Source organism: Alligator mississippiensis, chromosome 12, assembly GCF_030867095.1.
Source record: "Alligator mississippiensis isolate rAllMis1 chromosome 12, rAllMis1, whole genome shotgun sequence".
Classification (NCBI taxonomy): domain Eukaryota; kingdom Metazoa; phylum Chordata; order Crocodylia; family Alligatoridae; genus Alligator; species Alligator mississippiensis.
In genome coordinates this window covers 2056152-2074964 of record NC_081835.1, presented here as the reverse complement: position 1 = coordinate 2074964, position 18813 = coordinate 2056152, and the positions used below count along the sequence as shown (strand labels likewise).

Here is an 18813-nt window from a genome sequence, read left to right as displayed (position 1 = left end):
TCCAGTATAGTTTTGAATGATTTGCTCAGTAGGGCTCCAGGCAGGCCTTCCCTCAAGAGACTCTTCCATAATCTAATAGACTTCACCATTACTAGCTTTACCTGAATATCAATATCAGGCCTTGAGCCTGCGAATCTGGAGTGTTGTAGCCTAGTGGAAGTGTGGATCCTTTGTGTTGGAGCCAGACAAATAATGGGATTTTTGATCCCATGGTTAAAATGTGGAACCGGGGAAAAAAAGTGGCTCAGGTCAAACCAAAATAGAATTTTTTCCATGTCTTGGTGTGAGGGAAACAGGAAAAATCTCATTTTTGGGTCACAGTGAAACGCTTCATTTAATGCAAAACAAGTGGTTCATTTCATTTTGGGAGCATTTAACACTTTGGGTACTTTTTTCCTTTTTAATATAAGACATTTTACCAGGAAAAACACTGCTTCAAAAATGTTGAAATGAAGCTTTTGACTTTTTGACAAAGCATGTCATTTTAAATATAGTATGTTAGAATTAGATGATATGACATTATATATACAGATATGTGTGTGTGCATACACACGCATACACACACACATATATATATGCATATGCCCACAAGCGTGTGTGTATATGTATCTATATACACATACAGACAACCCCCCCTTAATGCTGTTTTCTCTATAACGCTCATTTTAAATTGATACCTAATTCCACTTAGCGCTCAGCGCGTTTCATTATAATGCTCGCGGTCACCATCTTGGGTCATTAAAAACACTTGTGGTGCCATCTTGGGTCGTCAAAAACTTTCACTTTTGCTTATTGCCAGTTTCTCTTAATGCTTGGTTTTTCAGGAACCAATTAAGAGCCCTTAGTGGGTGTTGCCTGTATATGTATATATAGGTGTGTGTGTGTGTGTATGTATATATGTATACATATGTGTGTGTTTGTATATATGTGTGTGTGCGTGTGTGTCTGTGTGTGTGCATGCTCTTTGAACCGGAGTCAAAAACCATCATTTCCAGAATTTGCACCCTTTGGCAATCCATGTGAGCCAGAATCTAGTAACCTTTAGGGCAAGATGAAATTTGATTAACCATTTTTAATTGTGGTTTGCATTTTAATTTTCTACAATTAATGTGCCAAAGCATCTAGCTGCCATGGTGATAACTGCTAGATAGAAATTGCTTTAAAATTATAAGCAGAAATGTATCCTGCTAAATTATTATTATAATTCCATATATATATATATATATGTTAGCTCCAGTTTACTCTTTGTATTTTTAAATCCATAGTATATATTGTATCTTCCAAAGTAGCTGCAAGGTATAAACACCCCATATGTTATCTCTCACATTGAAGTATATAAATAAATGGCTCCAATACAGCAGGGGTGAATCAGTTATACACATGGGTCATAAATGCATTAAATCTTTATTGGAACGTTTTAACAAATGACATCATGTGTCCGTTCGAGGCTAATGTCAAATATAACATTAGTAGTTATAGATTGGCTCCTCGTCTGCTCCTGGAAAGGCAGCAGTAATGTTAAATCAATAGATGTTCTGGACAAGGTACAGTCAGATTTACATAATTAGCATGCAGTGGCTTTGAGTCTTTTTGCGAGGGAATCCTGAGGTCCTAATGAAGGGCTGCTCTGGTCATGTAGAGAACATTTTATTCTTCTACCAATTTTTATTCCCTGATCCCTCTTTCAGTTGGAAGCCAGTGTGGCTGGAAAGGTGCCAGGTTGTGCTGTATGAAGCCATTGCAAATGCCTTTCCATGAATTTGCCAGCAGGGGATGAATAACAATGCAGCTGGCTCTCTTCTGATCCCCTCCAAGGCCACTGCTGCTATTTCAGTTACAGGATTCGTAGGCAACACGATTCCGTTTTGCAATTCATATCTTCGGCCTAACAATGTCATCAACTGCAATCGGGTTACAATGCGGCCCAGCTATTGTGACTGTCGGTGAAAAAAATTTAATTTGGGTGAAAGCAGAAAATTAATTCAGTTTATAAAGCAAGTACATTCCTGCCAACCCATCTCGTTTGATCAGTCAGTACGTGTGAGATTCAGGCCTGTACGGGTTAGAAACATAACCTTGTTTCAGGGGTCTGTGTTCAGTGCTGCGGCTTTTCAGCGCACTGAAAGCAACCCAAAACGTTACCATGGGTTGAGGCTGTCGGTGAAGTCCAATCTATTGTGTTATACGTGGATTGTGTTAAATATGCTCTAAACGGAGACTGTGGGCTCTTATCCCATTACAAGCCACAGCTGTCCCCTACTTCCGAGGCAGTAAAAGAATGAAGCTAACGGGATCTTTGTCATGTTCATTGCCCAGAACTTGCTGAGTAGCTATGAAACTGCGGGCGATCTCGTCAGTCTGGTTTTGCCACCGCTGCCTGCTCTTCTCCACTCGCCACAAAAAGTTTCTAGTGCTCATGTGTAATTTTCAAGTCCTAGATCTTAATGTTAAATTTTGAGGGGAAATAAAAAAAGTAATTTACAGATCATTTCCAAGAGTAGGTATTAATAGATTTGGAAACTTAAGGTCGTTACATTCTTTGAATTTTGTTGGAATTAATTCATTCTTCCAGGTCTTTGATTTTTATTCTGTCCTAGTTGTCAGAAAATTCTGCGAAAAACAAGGTTCCCCCCCCCCGGCCTTATTATAATTATATATAATATTGCCAACCCCAGGCTCCCCAAAATCACAAGTCAGGCTTCAAAAATTCATGAGATTTAAATACATTAATTTGGTGAGTTTTTTCAAATGTAATATCTAGTTTCTAAGCAATTACTGTATACTGGTACTTGAGTCTCATTTTCAAACTTCTCTCCCCAACTAGACAGGTTAAAAAACAGCCGTATTTCTTTTAAAGAATAAAAATGTTCACAGACGCAATTTCTTCTAAGAGCTGGTGTTTAAGAAAAGCAGCAAATATCTCGGGCCTTGTAGTACAATTGCATGAGCTGGCAATACTGTGCACTTTGAAATGTGTGTATGAATATGGTCCATGAAGCATTTTTGCATTCATTTTTGTGCTTATCACTTCAAGCAAGTGGTAGGTGGCACTTGGAAACATCTCTTGAAATTCTGCATCACAAGTGCTAAATGGTAAAGTGCCAGTGGGCCAAAGATGCCCGGTGTCACGTAAGAGTTATATAGTGTCCTGATTTTATTACCCTATTAAACTTCATTTCATATGTCAAAGTTTCTAATTCGTACAAGTAAACTTAATTTAGGAGCATCTTCTGCACAGCGCGTCAGTATACCGTTGTTCATGTTTTCTTCTTTGTTGAAATTATGGTTAAATATCGTCCATGTCTCATGACACACATTTTTTATCACTTGTTTGTTTAAATGTTGGCAACTTGACAGCGGTAGATATTAGAGGTAATATTCTCTGTGGTTCTTAATTACTTTTATTTAAAGATACCAACACCGTCCTGGGGGTGGTGTTCAGAAAGGAATCGCATCTCATTTTGCACCATATCGTTGTAGTTTAAAGACAAGACTCTTTGTCCATTTTCAGCAAATCCCTCATTGCAAGCTCATTGGGTTTTTTTTTCTTTTTTTAAAAAAGAAGATCCTGTTTACTGGCCCTTGAATGACTTGCTGCTTCCTCTTGCCCGTTTCATGTGCTGGCTTGCAAAATCATCACCCTCGTCACTGATGTCACTAGTGTGCAGCTACCATGTTGGTGGGGCACAGCACCTCCTCTGTCTCTGCCCTCTCTCTGGCCCTCCGAGTGACTTCTCAGCTAGAAAGCTACTACTTTGAACTCATATTAGTACAATTAGAGGCTGCTGCACCAACAGCTGCGTCCAGGAGGGTTTAGAGTGCAAGGAAGATTGTCAGACTTAGCAGACGGCTGGGACGGGGCTGGCTGGCATTTCCTCTATGCTCAAAAAGGTTGCCAAGTAGAGGCCAAAGGGAATAAAATGAAACTTGTTCTAAAGCTTTTTAACAAGCATTAAACATTTGCAGAACTGCAGCTTAGGGATTTTTCCCTCAGAACCTATTTGCCATCAATGACATCACTCACATTGGACTATTGAGCAAGTCAAGCAGGGCCAACAATACCCCCCAAAAAATCTTTCCAAAAAACCCCAAGCTGGAACTTTCCTTGATTTTGTTAAAGTTATTATCAGGTTACCCTGATTTGTCTGCTTGCATATTCTCTAAGAAATTGGCTGCAAAACAGTTTAACACAGCAGAAAAATTAAAACAAGATAAAAGAGATGTCAGCGTAAGGGTTGGTCCTGTTGGAGCCATCATCGGGAGATACTTTGTTGGAAAGTCAAAACCCTGGCTCTCGCCTATTCATAATATTTCAGTGATCGTATCATTAGTTGCTTTCTCTTGAATTTCTGTAATGGTGGCTTATTTTTGCAGAGGTACAATGCTGGCTAATGTAAAACTAAAGAGAAGCCAGTACCTGTGAGCCTGGAGTGATTTAACAGGCAGCAGCATCAGGTATTGAACAGCTCTTTCATTTTTCAGTGGGAAGATAAAACCCAATTTGAAAAATGTTGAACAAAAATAATCACCACTACTTGCTGGTACGCCACTGAAGACCAAATGCACGAAAAACACTTTTTTTCTATTAGCCCTTGATGTAAGTTTTCATCACGTTTTATTTACTCAGCTGTGAGTTTTCATCAGTGACCATTTAAAGCTTAAAATGAAACAGTTATTTGACACTGGTTTTATACAGTTAAGGGTTTGCACATCAGGTGACAGGAACTGGGTTGTTAGGAAGATCATCTTGACCCTGACCTTTCCCTTGGAGCTGCTGAGTTTTGCAGAATTGGGCATGTTTGAAAATGTATAATGTGGGTTTTCTGTGGATATACAAAATGCAGTCTTTATATTATGAGCAGTTATGTAGTTTATAAATTACAGGAGACAAAAAATTAGTGTTGTGCTCATCATCATTCTCTCCCTTGCTTGCTCTGGATCTGGACACATTATAGGTTAACTTGATGTAAATTATACCAGCGTCTGGAAAGGGCAGACAGCCAAGACTGCTGAGGGAGCCGTTGCCTGGGTGCTCTTACATGTTTCATCACTAGATTTCCACCGAGCAGGCGGTTACCCTGGGTAGAAGTGGACACATAGCATTTACACTAGTGTAACTTCCGGTCGGGTAGTCTTACTCATTTTTCTTCAGAGTAACTCTGCATTAGTACCCAGATAGTTACGTCCAGGTAGGGCTACATCTTGCATGTCCCCATGTTGTCACAGTGGTGTGAAAGCATCCTGTGTCCACACTTGTGTATGTGTGTGAACCAAAGTATATGTGGGTCTAGTTTCCAGAGGCAGGCACTGACTTCCTTCAGCTTTCATTTCACTAATGGGTGCTAATTAGTCATGCACATTAGCCAATCAATCTATGGAAATGTCAAAGATGATCAATAAAGCATCTTTAAATGACTTGCTGAAAGTAGATGATCCTAATTATAACTAAAGAATAGAGAGACTCCATAACCAAAAAAATAATTTTATTCAGAAATCATTGATTGTATCACATTTTATTTAATGTTTAAGTCATTGATTTAGTCGGATATTTGAATAAATGTCAAGTTCCTCAGCTGTATGTGTGCTGACCATCTCTTCTGAAGCAAATCTTAAAATCAGATTACTTGCTTCTGAGATCCCTCGTGACCTCAGCAATAAGGGACTCTGCAGCATGTTTCTGGGTGTACACGCTGAAGAAGAATGTAAACTGCATCTTAAAAATTTAGGTATTGATTTAAGAGGAGATAATATTGGAAAATTGAATGCCTTTCATGTGCTCCAAACTCAGGTTTCAAGATAGTTAATTGAAGAATGATATAGCTCAGCAGACATGCAGGATTTATAACAGAATTCATCTTCACTAGAAGCTGTAATATATAGTAATATAAAAATTCTAGAAATGTTGGCAAGGAGGGGAGGGGGGGAAATCTTGATGCAAATCAATAATTTAATTTAGCTGTGGTGCTGGACTGGTTGAACGCTATGGTTCATAATTTTTCAATGAATAGACCTTAACGTTTTACGAATGTTTCGCCATGCCCCTGCGTATTGATTTATCTCGTACCTTCTTCTTCGTGTTGTTTTTGTCTTACAGTACCCCCGGAGGGCCCTGCTCAAGTCGAGCCTTGTTGTGCTAGGTGCTGTGTCTGCGGGTAAGGGAAAGCCCTTGCTGTGAATGCCTGATAGCAAGACAAAGCACCATCTTCATTTTACAGCTCAGAGACTTGGCACCAGGTATTTGCCCAGGGCAGACTTGTGTAGATCCTGCTGAAGCCCATGTCACAGCTAGGGTACGAGCAATATCTCAGGAAGCTAGTTGAAAGCCAGTTGGCATATGCCTTTAGATGACCTGCAGTCCCAATTCTGGATTGCAGGGAGACAGCCCGGGCACCCTATGCATCCGAGGCTTGCTTCTTTCTTAAAACAGCCTTGTATTACTAAGGACTGCCCAATTACTCAAGTTATTTAAACCCCCTGCCCCTCCCATGCAAAGCTGCCTTTGTGCTCAGATGCTGGAGGGCCTTGGTTAGGAGGAAACTCACCTCTGTATGTCCACAAAACAGGCTTTGAGTTGGAGCCAGCTGGCGAATGCAGAACTGAAACGCCTTCTTATGTCTCATAAGCCAGCCCAGGGGGTTGCACCCATCATCTCCTTCCTCCCCACTTGTGGCATTTCCCTGCTGCTGGATTCATGTGGGAATCCAGTAGCTGCCCCCCTTCCTATTCCTAGAGGGCTTTCTGGTTATTTAGAGCTAGCACTGGGGGGACATGGAGGGTTATGGAAGAAAAGCTTCCCCACCTATGCCTTAAGGCCACTCGCCCTGACCAGCAATAACTGCTGAGCCTGTGAGCTGTCCTGGGGTAGCTTGGTTGAGAGGTGAAGTCTCCTAACTTCAGTTTGCGTCTAGCTGTGGTACAGCATTAGCATTTCACGTTACACCTGCAGCTGGTCTCCAGGTCTTGCCCATCATATTTGGTATTTATCAAGTGGCTGAAGGCACAGCCCCCTGTTTGAGTGTTTGTAGGCATCATGGTTGAGACTGCCCAAGCAGGCCAGTGGACTTAGATATATTTCCCATGAATTGCAAGTGACCTTCCAGCGGAGCTGAGGATCTGGTTTCTGTTTACGGAGCTTCTACTTTGGGAAGACTGGCCTAACAAAAGCTAGAAGTGGCCAGTTAGTCTAAGCAGAGGTACAGAGAAGGCAGAGGTATAAGCAGCTCATAAGAGAGACACACCTATCTTATCATCTGTCTCTATCTGAGTATTGTTCCTCAGTATACCGTTCCACATGCATTCTCTCCTGCAAGACCCTGGGGGCAAATGCTGCTCTTGCCTCCTTACTTGGAGGGCCATGCTGGGGGAAGCATGCAGAGTTCAGGCGGGGAGACAACTCCCTGTCCTTTGGGCCACCCTCCCCTCCCCTCCCCAGCCCTGGTGATGGGAAGGATGGCTTCAGGGTGTTTTCTTCTCGTGTGCGTGGAGAGCTGGAACTAGCACACAGCGCGATATTGCAGAAAAAGCCAGGCAGCTGAGGTCTGGCATTCCCATATTTTTGGGACTTTAAAATGTGTCCTACCTCTGCATCGGCAATGACCCATAGGTTATGAGGGCCTATCTTAGATGAAATGTGTCCATCAATGTGAGTGAAGTCCTGTCTGAAGGAAAGCTTCTTTGTTGATGTAAGAGTAACTCCGCTAATCAGAAAGTTAACCACCGAATTACTCTCATTTTACCAGATATTCAAGGAAGATTCAGGTATATAGCTCATAAATAGTCTGGAGTGAGTACTCGTTGTATGCTTCGGGGTATGCTTTAGTGTACTTTGGTACTAATGAAAGCCTTCAGGCTTGCATGTTTCTGGATGAGTCAAGGACCTGGCAACAGCTCTGGTGTAGACTGGTTCTGCGTCTGGACCTGAGACTGAGTATTATAGAGTGAGTTTGTTTGTTCGTTCATTCATTTGTTTGTTCATTCATTCTCCCTTCCCTTCCCTTCCTGAAGCATTGAAACTTCATTGTCTTATTTAAGAGACTTGCTGTTTCATCAAAAGCTATTCTGATAAAAAGTATACAATTTTAAAAGAGAAATGAAAGGTGGTCCAAAAATGATATAAGCCGGTGTATTCTGAGTTATATACAGAATGTAATAAATCTTCTTCCAAACCAAGACATAGCTGCAGTCTCTTGAACACCTAACTGGTGCACATCATTTTGTCTTGACGTTGGAAAATACATGCCAGATACTAGTTCAAATGATAGATTCCCTTGCTTTTGTTGAATTCTTACATTTCTAACGTTGTTTAATGTAGGCACTGGTGAGTGAGCACATATATTCTTAAGGGTGACACAAATTAATTCTGCTCCCATCAAGAAATCTCTCCACGGATTTATCGCAAATTGCTGCAGCTGTGAGCGATTCCATGCTCTCGTGAGAAGTGTGAGATTAAACCCTGTCACCACTGTAGTATTTTTAATTAATTTAACCTCCAAACTAATCATTTCCCAGTGCCATTCTCTCCCTCTTTGGTCCGCAGATTAATTAGTTAATGTCAAATTAATTAGTTAATGCAGTTGATGATGAAAAGCTTTCTAAAACTGATACGAATGAGCATTTGAGATGCTGAAAGTGCCATGGAAGTAGGGGGTTCATCCCTTTAAAGGAAAAATGGAGAAGACAGTAGCTCAGGCCATACTAGGCACCTGGCAATCACTTCTGATTTTATGTGGAAGGTGATACCCATACAATGGTCTTGGGCAGCAGTAAAATAGTAAGATACCAAGACAAGCTGTTTTCTCACTGATTAACCGTAGGTATCATCAGAAAGTAGGACTGGAAGGGAGCTCATAAGGTCATCTAGTCCAGATCCCTACTCAAGACAGAATCATCCCTGCCAAGTAAGACAGGCTCAGCAAGTGGGCGGATGAGAATCTGATGGTGTTCAATGCCGATAAATGCAAGGTTCTCCACCTTGGGAAGAAAAACCCGCAGCATCCTTATAGGCTTGGCAGTGCTATGTTGGCCAACACTTTGCAAGAAAGAGACTTGGGGGTCATCATTGACCACAAGATGAACATGAGCCTGCAGTGCGATGCTGCGGCTAGTAAAGCGACCAAAACGCTGGCTTGCATCCATAGATGCTTCTCAAGCAAATCCCAGGACGTCATTCTCCCCCTGTACTCGGCCTTGGTGAGGCCGCAGCTGGAGTACTGCGCCCAGTTTTGGGCTCCACAATTCAAAAAGGATGTGGAGAAGCTTGAGAGAGTCTTAGAAGAGCCACACGCATGATCAGGGGTCAGGGAAGCAGACCCTACGACGACAGGCTGAGAGCCCTGGGGCTCTTTAGCCTGGAAAAGTGCAGGCTCAGGGGTGATCTGATGGCCACCTACAAGTCTATCAGGGGGGACCACCAGTATCTGGGGAAACGTTTGTTCACCAGAGCGCCCCAAGGGATGACGACTAGGTCGAATGGTCATAAACGACAAAACTGATTCAGGCTGGACATGAGAGAGAATTTCTTTAATGTCCGAGCCCCCAAGGTCTGGAACAGCCTGCCATCGGAGGTGGTTCAAGCACCCACATTGAACACCTTCAAGGTGAAACTGGATGCTCATCTTGCTGGGATCCTATGACCCCAGCTGACTTCCTGCCCTTTGGGCAGGGGGCTGGACTCAATGATCTTCCGAGGTCCCTTCCAGCCCAAATGTCTATGAAATCTATGATAGTATCCAACTTGCTTTTGAAAGTTTCCAAGGATGGAGATTGCACGACTTATCTAGGGAGCTTGTTCCAATGCCTGACCACCTACAGGGTCAGAAAGTTCCTCCTAATCTCCAACCTAAATTTCCTCTGCTGCTGCTTGAGGCTGTTGTTCCTAGTTCTGTCCTCTACAGCCACAGGGAAAGGCTATCTCCATCCTCTCTGTAATCTGCCCAAGGAACAGCACTGGAGTACCACAGAAAACAGAAGGACCCTAGGGTGCGAGGAGAGGTGTGCTGTATTCCAGGAGAGCAGAAAAGCACCTGTTGTGTGTGCAGAAGCAGTATCCCATGCATAAAATGGTCAATGGCATCAGTATTAGGGGGTCCATGTAGAGCGCTGTGTTTTTCATCAGTAACCACGAAGGTCTCTGTTTCTGAAGACACAGCTTTTGCCCTCAAGATTGATTAAGCAGCTTTCTAAAATAAAGGGCCAAATGAATCGCTGGTGTAATCTATTGATTTACAGATTTTTTTGTCCTCAATAATATTTTCAGAACCCGAGGAGTGTAGGGACTTATACTGCTAGTCAGTAATGAAAATCCATGGACACCAGCAAAGCTTAACTCCTGCTGACTCTGGCTATTTTGCTTAGGGAATGCTTCTTTCTCTGTATCGAGAGGGTAACCCAGCAGTGTAGTATGTATGGTCAGGACTCCTTAGCATTTCTTTGCTTCTCCACACTTTAACTTAGGCTTTTGATACCGTGCTCCTTTGGCGTAGCCACTCACCGTTCGATTGAGGTGTGTTGAAGTTGTTAGGACTCTACCACTGAGGAACAAAGCTTGCATGCACCTGTGCTGTCTTGCAAGACATCTTTCTTACTGATGTCTTACTGTAACTGTACCTGGTTTGGTAAATAACATGGAGACCCAAAAGCTTGCATCTCTGTGGGGAATACCTTGGGGCTTTTAAGAGGAATACCTTGCAGATTCCACGTCTGCTGAGTCTGATAGGTATTCTGGTTCGGAGCCAGGAGGCTGTAACTCAGAGCCCAGGTTGAGAACAGTTGGTTTACAGGCTCCCACCTCCAAAGGACTGGAGTTACGGTCCTGGCACGGGGGGATGCGCTGAGGGATGTTGCTGCATCTGTAGGTGCTGTGTAGGGTGGTATTTGCATCTCATCTGTGCAGATCCTGTTCTTCTACTTTTGCAAATATTTATAAAACTCTAGCAAAGTGCTGTATTTGTGTGTGTGTGTGTGTGTGTGTGTGAGAGAGAGAGAGTAATCTACTGGGGAACTACTGTAGCTGCTCCCAGCAAGTTTTTTTCCCCCTGTACACCTTTAAATGCTAAAACTGAGACTGCAGGTGTAATAAGGGAGTTGTTCACTCTTGGCATTGTGCACTTCTGCATGGTCCCTTGAGATAAATTCGGTGAAAAATGATTATCACCATCATCAGCAACACTCTTAACTACATAAGTATTTTACATTAGCAAAACCAAGGTAATGAAACATAATGCAGATTGATTTTAATAGAGGAAATGGCATGTCTGGATGCTTTCATGATGACATGTTAGTGCTGGGTTAGCTTTTAGTAGGCAAACTGATAGAAGTAGGAAAATGGTGAGCACTCCCTTCATTGTATAAAACGTGCCCTATATCCTTAAAAAAATGTACAAGAACACATTTAATAGCTGCTGCTTGTTTTTGATAAAGCTGAAGCTGAGATCTTACTAGTATTTTGAAACAGAAATGTGAGCTAGACTTCTTTTCACATAGAAAGACCTTGGCTTTCCTCGATGGACAAGTGATAGATACAGTGCAGATCCTACAGAGATGTCTATATGCTGCAACCATGGATACACTTTCTGGTGTCATTTGTACGTGAACGACTTCCACATTTTGCTTTGACGTCTAATTGCTCTGGCTGGCTGAAGCAGTTGCATGGTAGGCTTTTGGACATGCTGTATTGATAAACCAATAAGGGCTGGATCATTGAACTCCACCTCGTCTTCTGAAGACTGCCTGAGAGAATGCAGCCTTTTGGCTTTAGGAAGTCCCGCAGGAGGCTTGGAGGATTTCTCTTGACCGCGAATCAGCCTCTGAGATTCTAGCAGCAAGACTTGTAGTATCACTGCAGATGAAGGCTTTTAGTCATTTGTGGTTAAAAACTTGTTTTTTAAAGCCTAGATTTCTTGTATATGTAAAAAAAATATATATATTCCCATCATGTAGATGGGAAAGAAGACTTTTTAAGCCATCTCTCCTTGGTAACCTGCGTGAATGGTAGAGTGTTATCCATGTGTTCCTCAGTGAGGTCAGTGAGACTTTAATCACATGAGTAAACCTAAGCCCATCTGTAAGTGCTTGTAGGGTTAGATCTTGCAAACTTTTTGGGAGAAGTGACAGCATTTTCTAGATTTTTGTACAGAGTCTTGCACAATGGGGTCCTGGACTTTGCTGGAACACAAATAATAAATAATAAGGGTGGCATCTTTTTTTCGTATCCTTTTCCTTGACTTTCTAATGTGTTGTAATAGATATAGTTTTCAGGAAGGGTGTTTTGAAGAAATGACCGGATCTTGCAGTCCTTATTCGTAGAAGTTTTGCTGGAAGCTGCGGGTTTATTCAGCTGTAGAACTGGACCCGAAACTTCTTGTCGTTCATGACAAGGGACTATTTGCAAAAGAGATTATTGCTTGAAAAGATGTTCTTTACTCTCCTGACTTTTGAATCTAATTAATGAATTACCTAAATCAGCCAAGGAGGAGACTTGTTAGGCTTTCAGTTTTAGTGAATGTTGCAGTGTATTGGTGTAAGCATCTTTAACACCTGAATTTTATTCAAAGATGTGACATAAATTGGATCGTGCTATCTTCAAAAGTGTCTTTCACAGTGCAGATATTGACTCCAACTGGAAAGATGCAAATTTTAATGAACCGTTTCCAATGACATTTTATTACTAGTTTCAAAAGTGATCAAATTTGGCATTGTGTTACCTGTCAAGATTTTCCTGTAAATCAGATTTCAAAGGAGGGAAAAAGATGAGATTATCATGAAGGCATTTGGATAGGAGGTAACAAGAGCTATTTAGATGACTAACTTAATATACAGTAAATGAGGTGGTTTAAAACGAGCTACTGAATCTTTGGCAGCTGAACATTGGCTTCAGAAAAGATAATAATTAACCTGCTGAAAGAAGAAATCATTTCTTCAAAATACAGCTTCTTTCTGCACAATTATGTAAACAACAACATTTCTAACAAGTTTAGGAAGCTGGTATTTTTCTGGTGTGAGGCATTTACTTGAATAGGTTTGATTTTACATAGCAAGTGACACTACATAAGCACACGCAGATCTAGAATAGTTTCCTTTTGACTAATTTCTATAGATGCAGGATTATTATGAATACCATTATTAATTTTTTGGTGTTTAGATTGATACAGACAAAATACTAAGAGCTTAAAGGCTTTGTCAGTTTTTGATTGCAATATCTCACTTGCCGACTCCTGGAATTTCAGTTCTACTTCAGTAGCATTTGCCTAGACAATGGTTTTTTAGCTTTTTAGCTGTAACAGAAAATATGTATGTTAAGGTGAATTTTCATTTGACAATGATAAATTGTCATGCTAGGCAGTGCCACTGGTTTCAAGGGGCAACAGATATGAAGGAGAGAGCCTCCCTCACTAACTACCTCTGTGCCATAAGAAATGCTTCTGATTTAGGGAATGCAGAGTCGGGTGTTAACATCTTCAAACTCATAAAACTTATGACTGTGTTATCAACTGAGGCCCTGAATCCCAAACGAAAAGGCTGTTGGGGAAGAGGTGCTGGACACTTCCTTGTCCCTCAACATCAAATTGTATAAGTTAGAAAACAGTTGATGTAAGGTCTTTGCAGGCCCCCGAAGCCAGGTCTTTTCCAGGAACAATCCCAATCTCAGCCATGGCCTTAAAGCATCGGTCAAAGTGACTAAAGCAATTTCAGCGATCCCATCTGTCTCTAACTACCAGCAACCGTGCTCCTTTCTAGGGAAGACCTCTTCTACTGCTAGTGAGTAAGTAGGTTTTAACATAGCAGACACATGCGTTGTGAGACCACCTTCTCTTTGCCCCCCCTGCAACCAAAGGGGAATAATTGGTCTTGTAATAATAGTTTTATTTTTATTTCCATTTCACTAACTTTTTGGGTGGATGGTAGTTTTGGTAGGTTTTTAAAAACATATATCGTTTCTGCGATTGAGGGAAACTTGAATGGAAAATAACATGTTGGGGCTTACTCATAGATGTTGAGGCAGTTCATCTAGAAAAGCTGCCGAGGAAGGGATGACGTGTTTGGTTTGATATTCCTGATTTGCCAGTTATTTTTCAATTCTCTACAAGCGTAGTGTTGAATTAATTTTCTGCTTTCGCTGCTACTCCTGGTCTCTCGTGCTCAACTCTCAAGGCCATAAAGAGAAATGAATAGCTGTTTTGTTATCAGGTACATACCTGGGAAGTAGACATCTACAGAAGAATGTGTCATTTTGTTTGGAGCAGAAGCCTCATTTGTTTTCACTTGCTTTCAGCTGTTAACTGGGCTCTGCGACTACATTCTTACATTACTATTATTGCACTATGCCTTGACATGATGTGACGCTATGGAAGCAAAGATGTTGAGAAAGGAATGCGTTTTCTTTTCAGAAGCTGCAGTAGAATATAGCTCTTTTTAGTTCGCTGGCAGAGTAGAAGAGTTAGTAGTTGGTGTTTTGCTGCTGATTTCCACTTAAGGAACAAGCCCAAAGGTGTGAGAAGTCAAACCCCTGCTCCTACGTCTGCTTCGGCATAGCTTTTGTCCTATTTGGTCATTTTCCAGCTCCTGTCAGAAAAGACTGGTGCTTTTTGACACCAAGTTGTACCACTGCTTACACAGATGCTTGAATAATACAGTGGGAAAATCATAGTTAAATCTTGAGAAGGCCTCTTTCATATTATACTGTATAGGATTGCATAGATTTCATAGACATTAGGGCTGGAAGGGACCTCGCGAGATCATTGTGTCCAGCCCCGTGCCCTAGGGGCAGGAAGTCAGTTGGGGTCAGACCACCCCAGCAAGATAAGCATCCGACCGTTTCTTAAAGGTATCCAGAGTAGGTGCTTGCACCACTTCTGGGGTGGGATGGAGGGATGGATTTTCTCATGCTTAAAATACAGGTGAGAGACCTGCCTTCTGTCGCTAGTTCTGCCACTCGCCTACCTTTTGAGGTACTTAGTCTCCCTGAATGTTGAACCCTGCCTGTTCTGCAAATATTACTAGTTGTAGGCATCAGGTACAACCAAACCCGTGTTGAATACAGCCTGATGGCGAGTGTACTAAGGACAGACCAGGTTCAGCACCATTCCCGCCGCTGCAGACCATACAAAATGTGGTGGCTAAACTTGCAATTAAACCATGTTCAGTTGCACTGCCTGTTTGACATAAAAAGTAGAAAAGGCTTTAGTTTCTCTTCTGTAAAGTACTAAAAGGAATGATATCTGAAGTGCCTCCTCCACTGGCAGGCAGAGAGGATTATTGTCTGTAAAGTGACTTAAAATCATCTGTCTGATCGAAAAATATGGAAAAGTAGGAAAAATGATGTGTAGAGCGATCCACAGCAAATTCAAAGCAGATATACCAGCATGTAGTGGGTGTCATGTGATGCTATTCCTTCTATTACAGCCTTGGTAAATTAATTATTGTATCATAAGCTGCTTGTAGATGTGTGGTTTTTGAATTTTACTCAAGGTCCTTAGACAGACCTATCAAACTCAGTCACTAAAATCTGTTCCTGCTTTTCCACAGTGCTTACTCAAGATGCAAATACCTTGAGTTAATATTTTCTTTTAACTTCTTCAATTGTGCTTCCTCTCCACGTGGTCTGCAATACTTGGTCCCTGTTCTGTAGACTGCTGCACGCAAAAGCTCCTGTTTGAAGCCGGTCCGAGCTTTTGTTTAGTAATGTCTACAGGATCTATCGGGCCTCTTCAGCTTTAAAATGTTTTGGTGCTAGGCATTTAAAACCTATTGCTTGTTGTTCAAAATATGCTCGTGATTAAATGGATCAAACGAGTGAAATTTCCATTGAGCACGTCCATATGTTTCCCTGAGTCGTCTCGGGATATTCAGTGCAACCATGATTGATTGCACTACGGCTAACCGGAGGCCAGTAATATCCCTGCAAGTGGTACTGGAGAAACTTTTACGCTCAGCAAGAAAAGAGCTGCAGAGAGACAGAGAAACTACTGGCCGGCTTCCTGAGCGCCAGCTTGTTCAGCAGGTTTTATCCAGGTCTCTGTAATTGGGGCAACTTTATCTGAATCCCTTGTTTTTAAAAAAAGATTTCAGCTCTCCTACAACCACGGTTAGGCTTGGGGTCATCCTGTCCTGTTTCTGTGGCCTTTGGGCCGATTCTGCTATCTTCCACTTCGATGTCAGTGGAGCGGCGCACCTACAGCTGAAGGTAGCATTTGCCTTTGTGTGTTTGAACACGCTGGGATTGCATGTGCACGTCACTTCCCATTGTACGCCTCTGTCAGCTTGTATGGGAATGATCCTTTATTTATGTGTCTTTCTATTCCTGTCATTCTTTTTGCAATGCTGTGGGTGAATAATATGACTTTATTACCTTGTGTATTACTCCTCTACCTCACAAGGATTATTTACATTTTTATGGAGCGATTTTTAACAGCTTATTATTTCAAAACCATCAGTGCCCAGATGAAGATGAGAATGTACTCCCACAATGCATCCATTTCTCCGGTCTCTCAAAATTAATTGCTTTTTTTCCCTGCATTCTTGCTTACACTGGAAGAAATGCTGCAATTCCCCCAACGGAGCAGGGTGTGTTTTCAGTCTGGTGGTGTCCCTTGCATTTCATGCTTAGTCTTTCGTAACATCCTTAGCCAGGAGCTATGTTACTACGGCAGAATATTCTTTGTTGACAGCCTGTGAGAATATGACTAATTGGAGTTGTTTATTGAAATAATGCATCAGGTTGTGACTCTAAAAAAAGAATGCAAGAATGATGGACCCCAGCGGATGTTATGTAAAAATATGCAGCTTTGAAATATGCACTTGTGGATTGCTTTCTGCAGATGTCTGCAGAATGCAGGTAATCAGTATTCGGGAGACATCTGCAAATTAAACATCTACTTGACCAGTTAGAAATATAGCGCTGTGAGGACAGAGTGGCACCGTGAAGTAATGAAATGGCCTTTAATCTCTGGCAATATGAATTATCATCCTTCTAAGGTTAAGTGAAAATAGTTTGGTGGCTTCAGTTCACCATTTATGTGGCTGTTCTATTAATTTAAATGTTGCTCTATGGCATAATGAACTTTTGTGGTTCAGGAATCCCTTCAGAGGGAACAAACACCTGGAAACTCTTCTCTTTGGGTTTTGGGCTCTGGATGATGAGATAAAGATGCCCCTCAACTATTCTCTCTCTTCCCCATTGCACTGTGCTTCACCTTCTTTAGCACTGAAAGAGCCTTTTACTCTGATTTTATGCCCCCCTAATAGCCCACATTTTATGGAAATATTACAAGGACTTTTTTTAGCATTTTAAAAATTGATGTACGCTCTTCCTCATTCAGATCAAGGCGCTCTCCATTAAGTTGCTATGCCAGTTTTACCCAATCCCGCTTGTCTGTACTCTGTGGATTTAGTATTTAGAAACAGGAACTTTATTACATTTTAAAATATTGCTTGAAGTTCAAGCTCCTTTGCTTTGAATTTTGATTAATTACATTGAGTGGAAATACCAGAGCGGCTGGTGCTCCGGCTCTTTATTATATCAACAAAAACATAAACTGTCCGTCAGATTATACGTTCAAAGGAAAGAAAACCGTGCGGAGGTATTAAAGAAGAGAAAATAATGACCACGTGGAATCCCACAAAATCGTGCGTTGTGCCACAAGAGCTGTGGGCAGCATTTTAAACAGTTTCGCCCTCCATTATGGAATAAAATGGTTGGTATTGTTCAGAAACACCTTGTAAATTTCTCAGCCCGTTACAAGGGACAAGGATGAGAAGTAATGTTAAGCGGCGACTTGTAAATTGCATTCTGTTGCCAGAAAGCCAACTCAATACACCTCTGTGTAGAATAAAACAAGTATTTGACACGTCGCATGAAGGATATCGTGTAGTCAGAGCTGATTTTCCTGCAGCGGAGGATGAAATTTACAAGTTGCCACTAAGCAGCGCCTCTCCGCGCTTCTTTTTATTTTCTACGGGAGAGTGAAATTTACAAGGTGCTGCTTAACAATACCTCAAGTGCTCGTTCCTTCCTAATGAATAGTGAAATTTACAAGTTGCTATTTAACAAAAGCTACAACTCTGTTTTTTCCATAAGGGATAGTAAAGTTTATAAGGTTAGTAAAATCCTTTTATTACGAGTACAGTCCGGCATGACTTACTGTAACGCTGAAAATATACCACAAGTGCCACTGGCAAGGGAAAGAATGGTTGATGACGTGGAAATGGGCAGCATTTCTGGTCTTGGCTTGCAATTATTTGGAGACTGCCTGCTGGGGCATGCCGAGGGATTTTATATTGATAATGCTGCCTACTGTACTCTCAATACCAGTGGCACTGTCTTCCTGTCCCTTGTTCCTCTCCCTTTCCCCTACCCATGCTTTGGCCTAAGACTTAGACTTATGGAGGATTTTCAAAGGCTCCCTTAATTGCAGCAAGGCAGTGGCTGAGGTCCATTGAAAGCAATAAGAGTAGCAAATTAGGAAGCATAGAGAGCTCCTCTTTTGGATGTAGAGTTGGATTAGCAGGACCTGTGACACAGAGTAAGTTTTCTGGGGATTGTAGGGTGTGCAAGAAGTGTGGGACCACAAGAAACAGTTTAGAGGTGAGGGGGGCATCAGGACCTTGAAGTGGCAGAACAGCAATTAGGCTCGACCTCAAGAGCCCACAAGAGCAGTGTCGTACCTCTTTCTTGTAAATAGTTCCTACGAAAGTTGTTCCTTTGCATAATAAAGAGTTGTTTCCACACCACGAGTTTTATCAAGATGCTTCTGACTCACAACCATTGCATTTTTCTTGCACTAAGAATGATTATTATTTCTCCTCGTTCAATCTTCT

The 18813-nt window shown here is 41.7% G+C and overlaps 1 protein-coding gene across 34 annotated transcripts in view; it reads left to right on the top strand.

Moving 5' to 3' along the window:
* Positions 1-18813, top strand: part of FHIT (fragile histidine triad diadenosine triphosphatase) — a 771770-nt gene that overhangs the window by 130080 nt on the left and 622877 nt on the right. For 8 of the 34 annotated variants that reach the window (XM_059715880.1, XM_059715878.1, XM_059715883.1 and 5 more), the window contains one exon: positions 6095-6234. The exons of 24 other annotated variants lie outside the window; for them this stretch is intronic. In XM_059715880.1, coding sequence (XP_059571863.1) covers positions 6176-6234 — 59 coding nt within the window. In that variant the 5' untranslated portion in view covers positions 6095-6175. Of the gene's footprint in view, positions 1-6094; positions 6235-15615; positions 16181-18813 lie in introns of those variants that run through there. 2 more of the 34 variants (XM_059715904.1, XM_059715900.1) reach the window with 2 other exon arrangements.